At 35.9% G+C, this 22,106-nt stretch overlaps 1 protein-coding gene across 4 annotated transcripts in view; it reads right to left on the reverse strand.

Annotated features, from left to right (window-relative positions):
• The window catches only part of LOC136316702 (vascular endothelial growth factor receptor kdr-like), a 277,304-nt gene that overhangs the window by 197,174 nt on the left and 58,024 nt on the right, over window positions 1-22,106 (reverse strand). For all 4 annotated transcript variants that reach the window (XM_066248756.1, XM_066248754.1, XM_066248755.1 and 1 more), the window contains exon 3: window positions 13,554-13,774. In XM_066248756.1, coding sequence (XP_066104853.1) covers window positions 13,554-13,774 — 221 coding nt within the window. The remainder of the gene's footprint in view (window positions 1-13,553; window positions 13,775-22,106) is intronic.

Genomic DNA, 22,106 nt, shown 5'->3' on the forward strand with positions numbered 1-22,106 from the left:
TTCAGAAAAATTGAATCTCTACCAAGCATATTTTCTTATCATAAAGCCATGAAACTAGAATTCAACTGCAAAAAGAGGTAAAAAAAAACCCCACAAAAATATGGAAATTAAACAACATACTTTTAAAAAATGAGTGGGCCAAAGAAGAAATAAGTGCAGAGATCAAAAGATACATACAGACAAATGAAAATAACAATATGACATATCAGAATCTCTGGGATGCAGCAAAATCAGTAATAAGACAGAAGTTCATATGAATTTAGGCTTATATGAATAAACAAGAGAGAGCCCAAGTAAACCACTTAACTTCACACCTTAAAGAACTAGAAAAAGAAGAACAAAGACAACCCAAAATCAGCCGAAGAAAGGAAATAATAAAAATCAGAGCATAAATAAGTGAAATAGAGAACAGAAAAACTATAGAAAATATTAATAAAACAAGGAGCTGATTCTTTGAAAAGATCAACAAAATTGACAAACCCTTGGCAAGACTCACCAAGGAAAAAAGAGAAAGGACTCATATAAACAAAATCCAAAATGAAAGAGGAGAAATCACCACAGACACCATAGATATACAAAGAATTATTGTAAAATACTATGAAAAACTATATGCCACCAAATTCAACAATCTGGAAAAAATGGATGAATTCCTAAAACAATACAATCTTCCTAGACTGAGTCATGAAGAAGCAGAAAGCCTAAACAGACCCATAAACAGGGAGGAAATAAAAAATCTATTAAAAAACTCCCCAACAGTAAAAGTCTAGGGCCAGACAGCTATACTAGCTAGTGAATTCTATCAAACATTCAAAGAAGACTTGGTTCCTATTCTACTCAAAGTCTTCCAAAAAATTGAAGAAGCAATACTTCCAAACACATTTTATGAGGCTAACATAACCCTCATACCGAAACCTGGCAAAGACGGCACAAAAAAACTACAGACCAATATCTCTAATAAATATAGATGCTATAATACTAAACAAAATACTAGCAAATCGAATACAATAACATATTAAAAAAATGATACATCATGATCAAGTAGGATTCATACCAGAATCTCAAGGATGGTTCAACATACGTAACACAGTTAATGTAATACACCATATCAACAAAACAAAGAACAAAAAACACATGATCTTATCAATAGATGCAGAAAAGGTATTCAATAAAACACAAAACACAATTTTATGTTTATAACACTCAACAAAATGGGTGTAGAAGGAAAATATCTCAATATAATAAAGGCCATTTATGATAAACCATCAGCTAACATCATATTAAATGGCGCAAAACTGAGGACTTTTCCCCTTAAATCAGAACAAGGCAGGGTTGTCCACTCTCTCCACTCTTATTTAACATGGTGCTGGAAGTTCTAGCCAGAGCAATCACACAAGAAAAATATATAAAAGGCATTCATATTGGAAAAGAAGAAGTAAAGGTTTCACTTTTTGCAGATGATATGATCTTATACATCGAAAACCCCAAAGACTCCACAAAAAGATTACTAGAATTAATAAACCATTACAGTAAGGTCGCAGGATACAAAATTAATATAAAAATGTCCATTGCCTTCCTATATGCCAACAATGAAACATCAGAAAACGAGCTCAGAAAAGTAATCCCCTTGATGGTTGCAACAACAACAACAAAATACCTAGAAATAAACATAAGGAAAAATGTAAAGGACCTATATAATGAAAACTACAACGCATTGTTAAGGGAAATCGAAAAAGATACAATGAAATGGAAAAATATTCCTTGTTCTTGGAAGAATAGGAAGAATAAATATAGTCAAAATGACCATATTACCTGAAGCAATATACAAATTCAATGCAATTCCCATTAAAATTCCAATGGCATTTTTTAAAGAAATGGAGCAAAAAAAATTATCAGATTTATATGGAACTTTAAAAACCTCTGAATAGCCAAAGCAATCCTAAGGAAAAAGAATGAAGCTGGGAGCATTACAATACCTGACTTCAAATTGTACTATAGAGCCACAACAATTAAATTGGCAAAACAAAATAGACACTCAGACCAATGGAACAGAATAAAAAGCCCAGAAATAAAACCACATATATATGGTCAAATAATTTTCAATAAAGGGGCCAACAACACACAATGGAGAAAAGAAACCCTCTTCAATAAATGGTGCTGGGAAAACTGAAAAGTCACATGCAAAAGAATGAAACTTGACTACAGTTTTCCCCCTTGTACTAAAATTAATTCAGCGTGGATCAAAGACCTAAATATAAGACCTGAAACAATAAAGTACATAGAAGAAAACATAGGTACTAAACTCATGGACCTTGGTTATAAAGAGCACTTTATGAATTTGACTCCAAAGACAAGGGAAGTAAAGGCAAAGATGAATAAATGGGACTACATCAGACTAAGAAGCTTTTGCACAGCAAGAGAAACTGAAAACAAAACAAACAGACAGCCAACTAAATGGGAGATGATATTTTCAAACAACTCAGATAAGGGCCTAATATCCAAAATATACAAAGAACTCATAAAACTCAACAACAAACAAACAAACAATCCAATAAAAAATTAGGAAGAGGACATGAACAGACACTTCTCCCAGGAAGAAATACAAATGGCCAACAGATATATGAAAAGATGCTCATATTCATTAGTTATTAGAGAAATTCAAATCAAAACTACAATGAGATACCACCTCACACCTGTTAGATTAGCTATTATCAATAGGACAGGTAATAACAAGTGTTGGAGAGACTGTGGAGAAAAAGGAACCCTCATCCACTCTTGGTGGGAATGTTAAGTAGTATAACCATTATGGAAGAAAGTATGGTGGTTCCTCAAAAAATTAAAAATAGAACTACCATATGACCCAGCAATCCCTCTACTGGGAATATACCCCCATAACTAAAAAACACTGGTACATAAAGACACATGCAGCCCCATGTTCATTGCAGCATTGTTCACAGTGGCCAAGACATGGAAACAACCAAAAAACCCTTTCATAGATGACTTTATAAAGAAGATATGGTACATACATACTATGGAATACTACTCAGCCATAAAAAATAATGACATCGAATTATTTACAACATGGATGGAGATTGATAACATTATACTAAGTGAAATAAGTAAATCAGAAAAAAACTAAGAACTGTGTGATTCATACATAGTTGGGACATAAAAATGAGACTAAGTTACATGGACAAGAGTTTGGTGGTTTGGGGCGGGAGGAGAGAGAGGGAGTGGGGGGAGTGTAGGGGCACAAAGAAAACCAGATAGAAGATGATGGAAGACAATTTGACTTTGGGTGATAGGTATGAAAAATAATTAAATGTCAAAATAACCTGGAGTTGTTTTCTCTGAACATGTGTAGCCTGATTTATTAATGTCACCCCATTCAAATTAATAAAAAATAAAAATAAAAAAGATAAAGGGAAACTAGGAAAACAATTCAATTACAATTGCATAAAAAACATCTACAAATAAATTTAACCAAGGATGTAAAAGACTTGTAGTAAGTAAATTATAGGACATTAAATAAAGAAATTAAAAAATATACAAACAAGTGAAAGCATATATTGTATTTATGGATGGGAAGAATTAACATCATTACAATGTCAATACTATCCAAAACAATCTATAAATTCAACACAATTCCTATCAACATAACAATGGCATATTTGACAGAACTAGAACAAATGTTCCAAAATTTTATATGGATCCACAAAAGACCCATAATAGCAACAACAATCTTAGAAAAAAAGAATAAAGTTAGAGGAGGCGAAAATGTTTTCACATTCTATAAGAGCAGAATTACACTGATACCAAAATCTAACATAAACACTATTAAAAGAAAAAAAAAGAGAGACTTACAGGCCAATATTCCTGATGAAAATGGATGCCATAATTATGATTAAAATACTAGCAAACTGAATTCAACAGTACATTAAAATAATTATATATCATAATCAAGTGGAATTTATATCAGGGGTGCATGAGATGAATGTTTCAACATCTGAAAAACAATTACTGTTATTAATCATGTTGACAAAATGAAGAACAAAAACTATATCTTTATGCTTTATCAGATGGTGGCGTAGTGGATAGAGCATCGGAATGGGACGCAGAGGACCCAGGTTTGAGACCCCAAGGTTTCCAGCTTGAGTGTGGGCTCATTGAGTTTGAGCAAGGCTCACCAGCTTGAACCCAAGGTCGCTGGCTTGAGCAAGTGGCCAGTCTGCTGTAGCACCCCCCCCCCCGTCAAGGCACATATGAGAAATCAATCAATGAACAACTAAGGAACTGCAATGAAGAATTGATGTTTCTCATCTCTCTCCCTTCCTGTCTGTCTGTCCCTATCTGTCCTTCTCTCTAACAAAAATAAAATTATTTCAATAAATGCAGAAGACACATTTGACAAATTTCAACATCCATTTACACTAAAAAAAAAAAAAAGTGGTTGTAAAAGGAATTTACCTCACCATGACATAGGATATATATAACAAGCTTACAGCTAACATCACATTTACTGCTATAAACCTGAAAGTTTTTTTCCTAACATCAGGAGCAAGATGATGATGCTTACCACTATTACTCAGTATATTACTGAGCGTTCTAGCCACAGCAATTAGACAAGAAAAAAAAATAAAGGCATCCAAACTGGAAAGAAATAAGCAAAATTGTCACTATATGCATGATACTATATAAGATAGCTTTAAAGAATCCACCTAAAAAGTAATAAAATTAATAATTCAATAAATGATATAAAATTAATATATAGTGATCTGTTATATTCATATGTGCTAATAAAAACCAGAAGAAGTAATTAAGAAAACAATCTGATTCAAATTGTATAAAAAAATAATAAAATACCTAGAAATAAATTTAATGAAAGAGGTGAAAGTCCTGTACCCTGAAAACTATAACACATTAAAGAAAGAACTTGAAGGAGATTTACTTTGGATGTTGAACACACAATACAATATACAGATGATGTATTATAGAATTGTATGCCAGAAACCTATATCATTTTATTAACCAATGTCACCCCAATAAGTCAATATTTAAAAATAAATAAATTGAAGAGGATGGAAATAAGTGGAAAGATATACCATGCTCATGAATTTGAAGGATTAATATGATTTAAATGATCATACTACCAAAGGCAATTTATAGATCCAATGCAATTCCTATCAAAATGTCAATGTCATTTTTCTTGGAACTATTAAAAATAATCTTATTTTTAAAAATATGTATATATTTTTTCAAATATATAGAACTACAAAAGACCCAGATAGTGAAAGCAATATTTATAAAGAAGAAAACATTTGGAGGTATCACACTTTTTTATCTCAAGTTATACTGAAAGTTATATTAATCAAAACAGTAAAATACTGACACAAAAACAGACACATAAACCAATGGAACAGAATAGAGAGCTCAGAAATAAACCCTTGCTTATATGGTCAACAAATCTATAACAAGGAAAGTAAGAATATACAATAAACTAACAACAGTCTCTTCAACAAGTGGTGTTGGGAAAACTGGACAGATAGATGTAAAAAATAAAATTGGCCTGACCAGGCGGTGGCGCAGTGGATAGAGCGTCAAACTGGGATGCAGAGGACCCAGGTTCAAGACCCCAAGGTCGCCAGCTTGAGCACAGGCTTATCTGGTTTGAGCAAAATCGCACCAGCTTGAGCCCAAGGTCGCTGGCTCCAGCAAGGGGTTATTCAGTCTGCTGAAGGCCCCCAGTCAAGGCACATGTGAAAGGGCAGTCAATGAACAACTAAGGTGTTGCAACGCACAATAAAAAACTAATGATTGATGCTTCTCATCTCTTTCCGTTCCTTTCTGTCTGTCCCTGTCTATCCCTCTCTCTGACTCACTCTCTGTCTCTGTAAAAAAATAAAATAAAACAAAATAAAATAAAATAAAATTGGACCACTCTCTTACAACACATTAAAAAATAAATAAAATCAAAATGAATTAGATACTTAAATGTAAGATCTGAAACTATAACACTTCCAGAAGAAACCTTAGGAAGTAGACAATTTGACATCATTCTAAGTAGTATCATTTGGATATATCACCTTGAACAAGGGAAACAAAAACAAATCAAAACTTTATCAAACTAAAAAGCTTCTTCACAGTGAAGGAAACTTTCAACAAAACAAAGAGAGACAACTTAAAAAATAGGAGAATATATTCAGAAATGATATATTCAATAAGGGGTGATATCTGAAATATTAAAAACTCATAAAGCAGAACAACAAAAAATGCAATAAAAAATGGTCCGAGGACATGAAAAAACATTTCTTCAAAGAAAAGATACAGATGGCCAACAAACATATTAAAAAATGCTGAGGCCCTGGAGGGTTGGGTCAGTGGTAGAGCGTCGTCCAGGTTTGCAGGAGTCCTGGGTTTGATTCCTGGCCAGGGCACACAGAAGAAGCACCCATCTGCTTCTCCACCCCTCCCCCTCTCCTTCCTCTCTGTCTCTCTCTTCCCCTCCCGCAGCTAAGGCTCCATTGGAGCAAAAGTTGGCCCAGGCGCTGAGGATGGCTCCATGGCCTCTGCCTCAGGCACTAGAATGGCTCTGGTTGCAACAGAGCAATGCGCCAGATGGGCAGAGCATCACCTCCTGGTGGGCATGCTGGGTGGATCCCGGTTGGGCGCATGCGGGAGTCTGTCTGACTGTCTCTCCGTTTCCAACTTCAGAAAAATACAAAAAAAGAACAAAAGATTCTCAACATCATTAATTATCAGGGATATGTAAATCAAAACCACAATGAAATATCACATCACACCAGTCAGAATAGCAATTATCAAAAACTCAACAAATAACATGTGTTGGTGAGAATGTGGAGAAAATGGAACACTTGTACACTGTTGGTGGGACTTCAAACTGGTGCAGCCCATATAAAAAACAGTATGAAGATTCCTGTAAAAGCTAAAAATGGAAGCCCTGGCCGGTTGGCTCAGCGGTAGAGCGTTGGCCTAGCGTGCGGAGGACCCGGGTTCGATTCCCGGCCAGGGCACACAGGAGAAGCGCCCATTTGCTTCTCCACCCCTCCGCCGCACTTTCCCTCTCTGTCTCTCTCTTCCCCTCCCGCAGCCAAGGCTCCATTGGAGCAAAGATGGCCCAGGCGCTTGGGATGGCTCTGTGGCCTATGCCCCAGGCGCTAGAGTGGCTCTGGTTGCAAAATGGCGATGCCCAGGATGGGCAGAGCATCGCCCCCTGGTGGGCAGAGCGTCGCCCCCGGTGGGCGTGCCAGGTGGATCCCGGTCGGGTGCATGCGGGAGTCTGTCTGACTGTCTCTCCCTGTTTCCAGCTTCAGAAAAATGAAAAAAAAAAAAAAAAAAAAAAAAGCTAAAAATGGATATATCATATAATCCAGTAATTCTACTTTTCCTTGTTAGATTAAAAAATCCCCACTAATTTGAAAAGTTATATGCACCCCTATGTTCATTGCAGCATTATTTACAATAACCAAGATATGGAAACATCCTTGGTGTCCATTGATAGAAGAATGGATAAAGATGATGTAATATATAATGAAATAGAATGCAGCAATAAAAAAGAATAAAATCTTGCTATGTGCAACAACATGGATGGACCTAGAAGGTATTATGCTAAATAAAAAAAGTCAGGTAGAGAAAGATAAATACTATTCCTCTTATATGCAAAATCTAGAGATTAAACAAAACTAAACTAAACAAAAACAGACTCATAGCAATACACCATAGGGATGGTTACTAGAAAGTAGTAGGTAGGGAGGTGGAAAAGAAAAAGGAAAGGGAACATAGTCAATAATACTATGATAATTTTGTAGACTGAAAAATGATTAATAAAATTAGTGGAGTATACTCCTCCAGCCCACTGGGAACTACCAATGTCACATGGAAAAAATACCCAAGATACAAAGTGTTGTCAAGAGAAAAGGGAGAGGCAGTCAAGAGAGACTAACCTCCTGAGTCTCCTTCTCCCAGAGTTTTTATTGATCAGAAGCAGAACAAAGGTAATAGGATTGCAGGGGAGAAAGATAGGGTTGAAAAGGAGAAAGAATGACTAATGTACTTCTTGTTGATATGCAAAAAGGGTAGTTTTGCTCAGTACTTTATTTTTCTTTTGCTAATTAAGAAGCACAAAGGGAAGGGCAATCTATAAACCTCTAGGCTAATTTTCTAAAGCCTGCTCACTTTCATTCTTTTGTGTTTGCATAAAGGTCACTCATTCACAAAGTTTCTAAGTGTGTGCATCCAAGAAACTTATTTCCCTGTGTTTGCAGCAGGGGTTTACATTCACATCACCATTCACACTCAGGGTTTTTAACTAAAGTTTCTTAATCTAAGTTATAGGAGGTCCAAGATGAGATAGGCCATTCCCTGCAGTGAGGTGATCACATTTTAAGGTATACAAATTTCAAATCAATATATTGTGCATTTAAAACTAATATAACCCATATTATATGGTGTACCAACTACACTTAAGTTTTTAAAAACTATTTAAAATTTCAGATCCCAAAGCTTCACTTCTAGCAATTATTTATTTTAAGATGACAGCTCTCAGAATGCAAGCCAGAACTGGAAGGGTCTTACATATACCACAGCTTACTATTCTCATAGTGTCTCCTATTGCATCAGCAGCATGATGTCTAGAGGGTGAGAGTTGGGAGAATGGGGACCTAAACTTTTCTCCCTAAGTCCTACCACCAAAAAGGAAGTTCAGGGATATCAATGTTTCTAAAAAGAGTCTTCAGCTTTATGATCTGAACAAAATCTTAGGATCTTCATAGTCCATTCCAAATCTGAATGAGAAGCTCAGGCCAACAAGACTTTAATTTTTATCCCTGTTTGAAGGGCAGATTAAGAGTTGGCAATGGCAGACTTAGGCCTTATTCTGGCATTTCAGGGACTCTTAATTTTTATCCCATCATTTCTCTCTCAGCCTATCCCCTTGTCAATATTCTGGTCTCCTGGCAGGCTGGTATATACCCTGACCCTTAAACTTAGCTGGGTGATGATATTTACTTATTGTACCATTGCCTTTTCTCCATTTTCACCTCCCTCCTCCCTTGGGATTCATCATACAGCAGCAGAGGTTGTTCCATCAGGCATAACATATTGATAATACCTTACCTTTTCTTTTGCACAACAACATATAGTTTATAAAGTGTTTTCATATATATTTTATACAATGCCTACTAACTGTTAGGTATTACATTAAAGGTTTTATACACATCATTTCTAATCCTCATGGAAAACTTTCATTTTATTGATGAGGAGACTGAGAATCAGACAAATTAGTGATTTGTGTTAAAAAGCAACAGAGTCAGGACTAGAATCCACATCTCTTAGATTAAAATTGTTTTTACCTCATCTTAATCCTTCTTGCTATTGTCCCTTAGACTGGCTTAACCTGTGCCTTTGGAAGCCCAGGAAGACTATGGGTTGTGATTTCTGTCTTCTTCAGGATCAAGCTTGCTGCTTTATGGAATTTTGGATGCCAGTTAATGTACAATAAAGTGAAGAGATGGATCAGGGAGACAATGGTCATGTAAGAGGAGAAAAGAAAACAGGCTTCTGAAAAGCATCCATTGTGCTCTCAAAGAGGAAATTATAATCCAGAGAAAGCAATCATCCTGTCCCAGTGCCATAGCCCCAAGCAACAAAAGTTCTGGAAAAGAGATTAAAGTGATAAGAGCCTTCCTGATCATCTGGAGGTAGAGGGAGGTTAAATCAAGTTTGCCTGTAGCTTGTTAGAGGCTTCTGCCTCTTCATAGCCCCTTTCCTTCACATACCACTGACTATTTGAATAGGGAACTAATCATATTATTTTCTTGTCTCACGGGATCAAAGATCAAAAACTTGACCTTTGTAAAGCATATGGGTATGAAGGTACAATTGGATATGATTAACAAACTTTACAAGATGTGTCTTGCTCTACTGACCTCAGAAAAGTTTTCCAACTTATTTTAAGCTTACTAAGGCTTTCTGTATCTAGACATCAAAAATAAATTCAAAATCTTTTACTCACAAAATAGAAGGCACTTAGTCTTCCAGATGATGTCAGAATAATGGCAGCATGAGAGATACCTTTGATCGCGTCCCTTGAAATTTCAACAAATTGAAAAGCTATAACTAAGTGAAGGAACCCCAGCTGGGCCTGAAGGCTTGCCTGAAAGATGCACATGCCCAATAGACTAAAGGTGGGAAAGGTAGGAGGGGGAGATAAAATGTACTTGCAGTCAGGCTCTGGAGAGAGAAAAGACATAGAGTGACTCTGTCTTCTTCTGGTGGGAGGAGTGGAGAGATTGGGGGTATTTGGTGTAATACTGAACTAAAGCAGCAGAACATGAGGTCATCACTAGTATTCCCACAGTCTGCCTGCAGCCTGCACTTGGACAGAGACACAAAAATACAAAGTACAGCCACTCAGGCTGCCAAATAGCACCTCCCTTTCCTCGGGTATAGAGAGTGACAGCTACATACCTCGCAGCTGAAGAATAGAAGTGCTCTGTGTCTGCTCCCCTGCTCTATTGGGATGCAGGCAGGAGCACCTGGATACCTGATATAGCCATTGTCAAAGCTATAAAGCCCTCACAAATCCCACCCATCATAGTGACTGCAGCCCGACCACCACCTTTGTGACAGCAGCTTCTCAGCAGAGTTCAGTCTGGGGTTTTACAGAGTTAAAACTTATAATCCAGTGCCACCTACTGGAAAAAAATATTGGAATTGTTTTATTCTAATTTGTTCTTTAGTTTCTGTTGTTGTTTTACTAGTTTCTGATAGTTCTTTTTTTGGTTTTTGTCTTTTATGCTTTTCCTCTTTAATTTTTAATTTTAATTTAATTTTTAAATTTATTTTTATCTTAATTTTTGTTAGTACATTTTTTGCTTGATTTCTTAACAATACCACTTTCAAATGTCTTTCAGGCAGAAAAAAAGGAATACCATGACTACCCACAAAAGACAAACAGTTCAGAAATAAACAAAAAATCTCCAGAAAGCAATCTCAATCACATGGAAACTTTGGAGTTAAATGATAGAGAATTCAAAATTGAAGTTCTGAAAATACTCAGCAAGATGTGAGAAAACACTGATAGGCAACTTAATGAGCTCAGAAAACAAAACAAATACTTCAAAAGGAGACTGAAACTTTAAAAACAGAGATGAAGAACTAAATACAGGAACTGAAAAATGAGGTAGAAAATTTAGCTAATAGAACAGACCAGACAGAGGAGAGAATCAGTGATGTTGAAGACAGGCAACTAGAGACAATACAGAAGGTAAAAGAGAGAGATTCAAGAATTAAAAAAAATATATGAAAATGCTCTGTGAGAGTTTTCTGACTCCATCAGAAAGAACAATATAAGAATACTGGGTATTTCAGAAGAAGAAAAGAGGGAACAGAGAACTTATTCAAACAAATAATTGATGAGAACTTTCCAAGCCTATGCAAAAAGTTACCATAGATCCTTGAATCTAAGAAGCAAACAGAACACCTAGTTCCCTCAACCCAAACAGACCTTCTCCAAGGCATACTGTAATAAAAATGTCAAAAATCAGTGACAAAAAAAGAATCCTCAAGGCATCTAGGGAAAAGAAGAACTTAACATATAAAGGAAGGTCCATTAGTTTATCATCAGTCTTCTCAAGAGAGAATCTACAAGCCAGAACAGAGTGGACACAAACTTTCAAAGTACTGAAAGAAAGAAATTACCAGTCGAGAATACTAAATCCAATAATCAATTTTACAGTTGCAACAGAAAAATAATACCTGGGGATAAACTTAACGAAGAATGTAAAGGATCTATATACTGAAAACTACAAAGCATTATTAAAGGAAATTGAAAAAGACACAATAAAATGGAAAAAAATAATCCATATTCATGGATTGGAAGAATCAACATAGTTAAAATGGCCATATTACCCAAAGCAATATACCAATTTAATGCCATTCCCATCAAAATTCCAATATTATTTTTAAAGAAATGGAACAAAAAAATCACAAGGTTTTTATAGAACTCTAAAAAACCTCGAATAGCCAAAGCACCACTGAAAAAAAAGAACAAAGCTGGAGGTATTACAACACCTGATTTCAAATTATACTACAGAGCCACAATAATCAAAAGAGCATGGTATTAGCAGAAAAATAGACACACAGAACAATGGAATATAATTGAGAACCCAATAATAAAACCACATATATATGAACAAATTATCTTTGACAAAGGAGCCAAATATACTCAACAGAGAAAAGAAAGCCTCTTCAATAAATAGTGCTGGGAAAATTGGAAAGCCACATGCAAAAGAATGAAACTTGACTACAGTTTGTTCCCCTGAACAAAAATCAATTCAAAATGGATCAGAGACCTAAACATAAGATCTGAAACAATAAATTACATAGAGGAAAACATAGGTACTAAACTCATGAACCTTGGCCATGGAGAATAATTTATTAATTTGACCCAAAAGCAAGGCAAAAATAAATGAATGGGACTAAACTATCAAACTAAAAGGCTTCTGCACAGCAAAAGAAAGTGACAACAAAACAAACAGCCAACAAAATGGGAGATGATATTTTCAAACAACAGCTTTGATAAGGGGTTAATATTTAAAAAAAACTAAAGAACTCACAAAGCTCAAGTACAAACAAGCAAGTGATCCAGTTAAAAAGTGGGGAGAGGACATAAACAGACACATCTCCCAATAAGATATACAAATGGCCAACAGATATATGAAAAGATGCTCATCTTCACTAGCTATTAGAGAAATGCAAATCAAAACTAAAATGAGATACCACCTCACACCTGTTAGATTGGCTATTATCAACAAGATAGGTAATAACAAGTGTTGGAGAGGCTGTAGAGAAAAATGAACCTTCATTCAATGCTGGTGGGAATGTAAGCTGGTATAGCCATTATGGAAGAAAGTATTGTGTTCCCTCAAAAAATTAAGAATAGAACTACCGTATGACCCAGAAATCCCTTTACTGGGTATCTACCTAAGAACAACTCAAAAATGTTTGTATACAAGGACATATGCATACAAACCCATGTTTACCCCAGCATTATTCACAGTGTCCAAGACATGGACAAAACCAAAGTGTCCCTCAATGGTGGATTGGATAAAGAAGATGTGTACATATATACAATAGAATACTACTCAGCCATAAGAAATGATGACATATTGCCATTTATGACAGCATGGATGGACCTCAGAACATTATACTAAGTGAAATAAGTAATTCAGAAAAGGCTAAGAAGTATGTGATTTTTTACATAATTGGGATATTAAACTGAGACACACGGACAGAGAAAGAAGTAAAATGGTTACCTGGGCGAGGGGGTTGGGATGAGGGAAATAAGAGGGACAAATATATGCTGACAAAAGATGTTTTGATTTTGGGTGATGGCACACAATACAATCAACAGTTCCAATAGTATACAGATGTTTACCTGAAACCTATGTACTTTTATTGATCAATATCACCCCATTAACTTTCATTTCAAAATTAAAAAAAATAAATAAACTAAAAAGAGGCATTCACTCACTTACCTTTGACATACACGTACACACTGGCCTTGTCATTTGGACCCTCGATGTCAGCAACATCCTTGTAGCTACACGTGAAGTAGCCGGTGTCAACTACCTCTGTGCGGAAGATGATGAGCTGGTTGCATGTAACAAGGAGGTTATCAGAACAGGGTTGCTCCAGGATGCGGGTCCGATTTCCTGTAGACCCAGTGCCCCAGGTCCAGGTAACGGCAGCCAATCCCCTGAAAACACAGCATACACACACATACACACACACACACACACACACACACACACACACACAATAAAAAGACAAGCTGAGTTAGGTATGAAAGGTGCAGTGAAGAAGTAACTTTGCTCCAGCTCCAAACCTGGGTTCTGAAGGAACAGTTATAATAAGTAACTTAGTTCCCATGGAAAAAAAATGGCACAGAGGATTGGAACACCTAAATTATGGGCATGTGGAGCATTTGAAACCCTGCCTTATGTTTTCATCCTTCTCCCTGTCTCCTGCTATATATTCTCCTCTACTCAATCTATACCTTCAGCCCAATCTTCTCCATCAATGCATGGGCTTTGGAGTGTTTGACATTAAACATGGAAAGACATAGGAAAATACTGATTTTAGTGATTTCTGAAGTCTTTTCTGGATTGTTTGTACTTGGAAAATGAGAACAATAAGACTCAGGGAGGTAAAGGGCCTTGTCCAAAATGTTGCTGGCCTGACCCAATCTCAAAGTCATATGTAGTAGGTCCCAGTCTAAATTTTCATTCTTATTTTTTAATTAAACATTATTGTTTCACTGAATTTAAAAGACCTTGTTTTGGCAAATGAGTTCTAAAAAGACATGTGGCTAGATTTCCTTTTCTTGTATTTTGTGAGAGGAAACCAGGGTTAAAGTTAAATTTAAACTCTGTATTTCTTGATCCTGGCCAGTTTGCTCAGTGGATAGAGTGTTGGCCTGGTGTATGGATGTCCTGAATTCAATCCCCAGTCAAGGCACACAAGACAAGCAACCATCTGCTTCGCTCCCCTTCCTCTTCCCCCTTCTCCCCCTCTTTCCCTCCAGCAGCCAGTGGCTTGATTGGTTTGAGTGTCGGCCCTGGGTACTGAGGAGAGCTGGGTTGAATTCAGCATCAGCCCCAGATGGGGATTGCTGGGTGGATCCTGGATGTGGAAGTCTGTTTCACTGTCTCCCCTCCTCTTTCTTAAAAAAAATCATTGTGTTTCTTCCACGTGCAGACAAAACTATAGGACTTCTATATCCTCATCTCAACAATGATTATTTTCTCTTCCTCCCACTTCTTCATAACAAGAATCTGTGTGGCACAATAACTGAAAAAAATGCAGGGAGGATGAAAGAACCTGAATATCAAGTCTTAGCATTTATCACTGTTTAGTTATGTGGCCTTGGACAGTTAATTAAGCTTTCTTGGTCTCAGAGTTCTCATATGCAAGACAGGGACAGTGATACTTCTCTTATAGGGTGCTGTGAAGATTCATTGAAAGATCTTATGTGGAAAAGTTTTGCAAATGCAAACCCTTAGCATATGCAGAAGGCAGTGAAAATTGTGGGCAGGATGGAACCATATTTGATGCCTGTTTTCACACTGCAAACAGATATCCTTCTGCAAATCTTATATCATCTCCAGCATTCACACATTTGCTAGACCAGTTTATCATGACCCATAAATTCACTAAAGTGAACGGAACGTAAACCATGAAGTGGTGTGGGAAGCCATTGCTCACTTTAAGAATATTCTTCAAAAGCAATGTATTTCCAACCATTTTGAGAGGGTAATATGTTAACGTGATTGTGGTTAAGACTGTTAAAAATAAAAAGGGAAGTTTATATACAGCAAGACCATGAATCTGGTAGAGAACAACAGTGCTGGTCCTGCTCATATCCCAGCCCCTCACCCTCTGGCTCTTGCACCCTGAGATGTCTCTGTAAGTGAGAAGAAAATGAATCTAAGTCACAGATCCTCAGCCTGACTTCAGAGTCCTGAATTGGCTGTCTACTATCTATCACTAGAGTTTCTGTTCTTATTTGAACACAGATTTCCTTAAGGTAGAATCATCCTCATTCTAGGGTCTTCAAAAAAATCACATGGTCTCACAACCAGACAGCCTAATGGAAAGCGTGTCACATAACAGGCTGAGTTGTGTCCCATAAATTTATATGTTAAAGCATTAATCCTCAGTATCAGAATGGGACTATATTTGGATATAGAAATAGGCAATTTAGTTAAAATAAGGCCACGAGAGTGAGCCCTAATCCAGTCTGATTGGTGTTCTTATGAGAAGAGGAAATTAGTACACACAGAGATATACCAGAGATGTACACACACACAGAAAATACCATGAGAGTTGAGAGGCCACAGTGAGAAGGCAGCCATCTGCAAGCCAAAAAGATAGACCTCCTAAGAAAAAAAATCTGTTAATAACTTTATCATGGAATTCTAGCACCTAGAACTGTGAAAAAATACATTTCTGATGTTCAAGCTGTTCAGTATCGGGTATTTTGTTGTGGCAGCCCTAGTAAATTAATAAACCGTCTGCATGGGAAGGACAGAAAGCCAAAGGCCCATCCCTCACCTCTAACCAAATTTCCTGACTTTGGCTTGATCTCGTTTTACAGACACAGAGGAGTACTAATCACACGCTGTGTACAGAAGAACACAATGGTCAAACCACCTCCTGCTTGCAGGACAACTGCCATTGCTCAATATAATTTTAATGACCTACTAAGGCTGGCCAACTGAAGAAACAAACAATTCCTCCCCAAGTAAAGTCATTTTGCAACAATAACCATACTGTCTGCCCTTAAAAAAATCAATAAAAGTAAACCCTCCACCTCACTCGGGTCCAGTACTATTCTTTTGGTGCCTAGCTCTTTCTTCCCTTGGAAAATAATAACTTCTACTTTATTTCCACTTTTTGTGAGTTCTTTTACAACCTGCATCTCTGGCCTACTTAGTATGCACTGTTAGCACCTACCATCTGAAATTTTATTGTTTTTGTTGGGTTTTGGATCCCATGAGAAATTGTTCCTAGAGTTTTTATTTCTTGACTCTTGCTTGCCTCATTTGATTGGAGTCTGATATCTGTTTCTTAGAGCCAACTACCAATACTACTCTTCTGATTTTCACCCATATGTATGTATACCTCAAATGGCTCTAGGCAATGTCCTAGTCCACCCTAACCTGATCTATGAAGTCTTCAGGATTATTCTACATGGTTTTCTCTGACATCATACAAAAGCAAGTAGATAAGCAGACAGTATCTTTGGTTCAGGGGTAGCCAAAATGGTTTCTTTTTTCTAAAATTGAAGTATAGTTGATATACAGCTTTACTTTAGTTTCAGCTGTATGACATAGTTATTCAATATTTATATTCCTTATGATGTGATCACCACAATAAGTTTAGCAAGCATTTGTCACTAAAGTTATTACAATAATATTGACCTTTTTCTTTATGCTGTACATTACATGCCCATTATTTGTTTAGTAAGTAGAAGTTTGTACCTCTTATTCTCCCTCAGTTGTTTCAGCCATGGCACCAACCCCTCTAGCAACCATCAGTTTTGTTTGTTTGTTTGTTTTTTCTGTACCTATGGAACAGTTTCTGTTTTGTTTTATTTGTTTTGTTTTGGTCTTCTTAGATTCCACATGTAAGTTAAATCATATGGTTCTTTTTATTCTCTGTCCAACTTATTTGTCTTAGTATATTACACTCTTGTTTTACCCATATTATTGCAAATGTCAAAGTTCCATTTTTATAGCTGAGTCATATTCCATTATATACATCAAATCTTCTATATCTGTTCAACTATCAATGGACACCAAAGTTGCTTCCCTATCTTGACTGTTATAAATAATGATGCAATGAACATAGGAACATATATATCTATTTAAAATAGTGGGTTTTTTTAAATTTTCTTTGAACAAATACCCATAAGTGGGATTGTTACATTATTTGGTAGTTTTATTTTAATGTTTAAAAGAATCTTCCTACTGTTTTTCATACTGGTTACATCAATTTTCAGTTCCACCAAAAGAGGACAAGGGTTCTGTTTTCTCCACATCCTCACCAAAATTCGTTCTTGTTGACTTTTTTACAGACATTGTGAAAGGTGTGAGGTGATTCCTCATTGTGGTTTTGGTTTGCATTTCCCTGCTAGGGATGTTGAGCATCTTTTCATATATCTGTTGGTCATTCGTGTATCTTCTTTGGAGAAGTGTCTGCTCAGGTCCTCTTCCTATCTTTTAATTAGATTGTTTGTGGGTTTTATTTTATGCTGAGTTGCATGAGTTCTTTATATATATTTTGGATACTAACCCATTATCAGTTATTTCACTTGCAAATATCTTCTTACATTTAGTATGTCTTTTTCTGTTTGTTTGTTTTGTTTTGTTTTGTTGATGGTTTCTTCTTTAAGTTAAAGCTTTTTAAATTCATGTAGATCTATTTGTTTATTTTTGCTTTTGTTTTCCTTGCCTGAAGGGGCATACTAAAAAAATATTGGTAAGATTAATGTCAAGGCCCTCATTGTTTATATATTCTGGAATTGTTTTGGTTTCAGGTCTTACATTTAATTCTTTAATCCATTTTGAATTCATTTTTTGTATTAAAAAAGGGCTCTCACTTTATTTTTTGTATGTATCTATCCAGTATTGCCAATACAATTTCTTTTTTTTTTTTTTTTTTTTTTTTTTTTTTTTTTTTTCTCCCTTTTAATTCTTTTTTTTTTTTTTTTTTTTTTTAATAAATTTTTATTAATGGTAATGGGATGACATTAATAAATCAGAGTACATATATTCAAAGAAAACATGTCTAGGTTATTTTGTCATCAAATTATGTTGCAAACCCCTCGCCCAAAGTCAGGTTGTCCTCCGTCACCCTGTATCTAGTTCTCTGTGCCCCTCCCCCTCCCCCTAACTCTCTCCCTCCCTCCCTCCCATGTCCTCCCTCCCCCCCCACCCATGGTAACCACCACACTCTTGTCCATGTCTCTTAGTCTCATTTTTATGTTCCACCAATGTATGGAATCATGTAATTCTTGTTTTTTTCTGATTTACTTATTTCACTCCTTATAATATTATCAAGATCCCACCATTTTGCTGTAAATGATCTGATGTCATCATTTCTTATGGCTGAGTAGTATTCCATAGTGTATATGTGCCACATCTTCTTAATCCAGTCTTCTATTGAAGGGCTTTTTGGCTGTTTCCATGTCTTGGCCACTGTGAACAGTGCTGCAATGAACATGGGGCTACATGTGTCTTCACGTATCAATGTTTCTGAGTTTTTGGGGTATATACCCAGTAGAGGGATTGCTGGGTCATAAGGTAGTTCTATTTGCAGTTTTTTGAGGAACCACCATACTTTCCTCCATAATGGTTGTACTACTTTACATTCCCACCAACAGTGGATGAGGGTTCCTTTTTCTCCACAGCCTCTCCAACATTTGCTATTACCCGTCTTGTTGATAATAGCTAATCTAACAGGAGTGAGGTGGTATCTCATTGTAGTTTTGATTTGCATTTCTCTAATAACTAATGAAGCTGAGCATCTTTTCATATATCTGTTGGCCATTTGTATCTCTTCCTGGGAGAAGTGTCTGTTCATGTCCTCTTCCCATTTTTTTATGGGATTGTTTGTTTGTTTGTTGTTGAGTTTTATGAGTTCTTTGTAAATTTTGGATATTAGGCCCTTATCTGAGCTGTCGTTTGAAAATATCAGTTCCCATATAGTTGGCTGTCTGTTTATTTTGATATCAGTTTCTCTTGCTGAGCAAAAACTTTTAATTCTGATGTAGTCCCATTCATTTATTTTTGCCTTCACTTCTCTTGCCATTGGAGTCAAGTTCATAAAATGTTCTTTAAAACCCAGGTCCATGATTTTAGTACCTATGTCTTCTTCTATGTACTTTATTGTTTCAGGTCTTATATTTAGGTCTTTGATCCATTTTGAATTAATTTTAGTACATGGGGACAGGCTGTAGTCGAGTTTCATTCTTTTGCATGTGGCTTTCCAGTTTTCCCAACACCATTTGTTGAAGAGGCTTTCTTTTCTCCATTGTGTGTTGTTGGCCCCTTTATCAAAGATTATCTGACCATATATATGTGGTTTTATTTCTGGGCTTTCTATTCTGTTCCATTGGTCTGAGTGTCTATTTTTTTGCCAATACCATGCTGTTTTGATTATCGTGGCCCTATAATATAGTTTAAAGTCAGGTATTGTAATGCCCCCAGCTTCATTCTTTTTCCTTAGGATTGTTTTGGCTATTCGGGGTTTTTTATAGTTCCATATAAATCTGATGATTTTTTGTTCCATTTCTTTAAAAAATCTCATAGGGATTTTGATGGGAATTGCATTAAATTTGTATATTGCTTTGGGTAATATGGCCATTTTGATTATATTTATTCTTCCTATCCAAGAACAAGGAATATTTTTCCATCTCATTGTATCTTTTTCGATTTCCCTTAACAATGCTTTGTAATTTTCATTATATAGGTCCTTTACGTTCTTTGTTATGTTTATTCCTAGGTATTTTATTTTTTTTGTTGCAATCGTGAAGGGGATTATTTTTTTGAGTTCGTTTTCTAATATTTCATTGTTGGCATATAGAAAGGCTATGGACTTTTGTATGTTAATTTTGTATCCTGCGACCTTACTGTATTGGTTTATTGTTTCTAATAATCTTTTTGTGGAGTCCTTCGGGTTTTCGATGTATAGGATCATATCATCAGCAAAAAGTGATAGCTTTACTTCTTCTTTTCCGATATGGATGCCTTTTATTTCTTTGTCTTGTCTGATTGCTCTGGCCAGAACTTCTAGCACCACGTTGAATAAGAGTGGAGATAGTGGACAACCCTGTCTTGTTCCTGTTTTAAGGTAGAAAGTCCTCAGTTTTATGCCGTTTAATAGGATGTTGGCTGATGGTTTATCATATATGGCCTTTATCATGTTGAGATATTTTCCTTCTATACCCATTTTGTTGAGAGTCTTAAACATAAAATTGTGTTGTATTTTATCAAAAGCCTTTTCTGCATCTATTGATAAGATCATGTGGTTTTTGTTCTTTGTTTTGTTGATATGGTGTATTACGTTAACCGTTTTGCGTATGTTGAACCATCCTTGAGATTCTGGGATGAATCCCACTTGATCATGATGTATTATTTTTTTAATATGTTGTTGTATTCGGTTTGCCAGTATTTTGTTTAGTATTTTAGCATCTGTATTCATTAGCGATATTGGTCTGTAATTTTCTTTCTTTGTGCCATCCTTGCCAGGTTTTGGTATGAGGGTTATGTTGGCCTCATAAAATGTGTTTGGAAGTATTGCTTCTTCTTCAATTTTTTGGAAGACTTTGAGTAGAATAGGAACCAAATCTTCTTTGAATGTTTGATAGAATTCACTAGTATAACCGTCTGGGCCTGGACTTTTATTTTTGGGGAGATTTTTAATAGTTTTTTCTATTTCCTCCCTGCTGATTGGTCTGTTTAGGCTTTCTGCTTCTTCATGACTCAGTCTAGGAAGGTTGGCCAATACAATTTCTTAAAGAGACTATCTTTCCTTTTCTGCATTTTCTGACTTCTTTGTCATGAATTAATTGATAATATAAGTGTGAGATAATTTCTGGGCTATCTGTTCTGTTCGATTGATCTATGTGTCTGTTTTTATGCCTGTATCATATTGTTTTGATTACTATAACTTTGTAATATAGTTTAAAATCAAGGAGTGTGATACCTCCAAAATCGTTCTTTTTTCTCTGGATTGCTTTAGTTATGTGTTTGTTTTTTGTGGTTCTTATTAATAAATTAATAGTACATATTAAACATAATTAGGATTATTTTTTCTGGTTCTGTAAAAATTTTCATTAATATTTTGCTAGGGATTGCATTACAACTGTAGAATGCTTTGGATAGTATGAACATTTTAACATTATTAATTCTTTTTTTCTTTTTTTGTGAGAGAAAGAGTGAGAGAGACAAGAAGAGAGAAAGAGATGAGAAGCATCACCTCCTAGTTGTGTCACTTTTATTTGTTCATTGATTGCTTCTCACATGTGCCTTGACCAGGGGGCTTAAGCTGAGCCAGTGACCTCCTGCTCAATCCAGTGACCTTGGGCTTCAAGTCAGTGACCTTTGGGCTTCAACCCAGTGATTTTGAGATTATGTCAGTGCAGTGATGCTGCACTCAAGCTGGTGAACCCATGTTCGAGTTGGTGAGCCTGTGACGTTGGGGTTTTGAAACTAGAACTTCAGAGCCCCAGGTGGACATTCTATTCACTGTGCCACCACCAAGTCATGCTCATCAGGAATATTGGTTTGTAATTTTTTTTTGTAGTGTCTTTATATGGTTTTGGTGTCAAGGTAACACTGGCATGGTAAAATACATTTGGAAGTGATTTTTTTCTTTTCCTATTAATTTTTTAAAAATAGTTTGAGAAGGATAAGTATTAAATGTTGTTTAAATATCTGGTAGAATTTATCTATGAAGCTGTCTGCTCCTGGACTTTCTTTACTGAAAGTTTTTTGATTACTGATTCAATTCTCTTACGAGTA

The sequence above is a fragment of the Saccopteryx bilineata genome, chromosome X (genome assembly GCF_036850765.1).
Source record: "Saccopteryx bilineata isolate mSacBil1 chromosome X, mSacBil1_pri_phased_curated, whole genome shotgun sequence".
In the NCBI taxonomy this organism is placed as follows: domain Eukaryota; kingdom Metazoa; phylum Chordata; class Mammalia; order Chiroptera; family Emballonuridae; genus Saccopteryx; species Saccopteryx bilineata.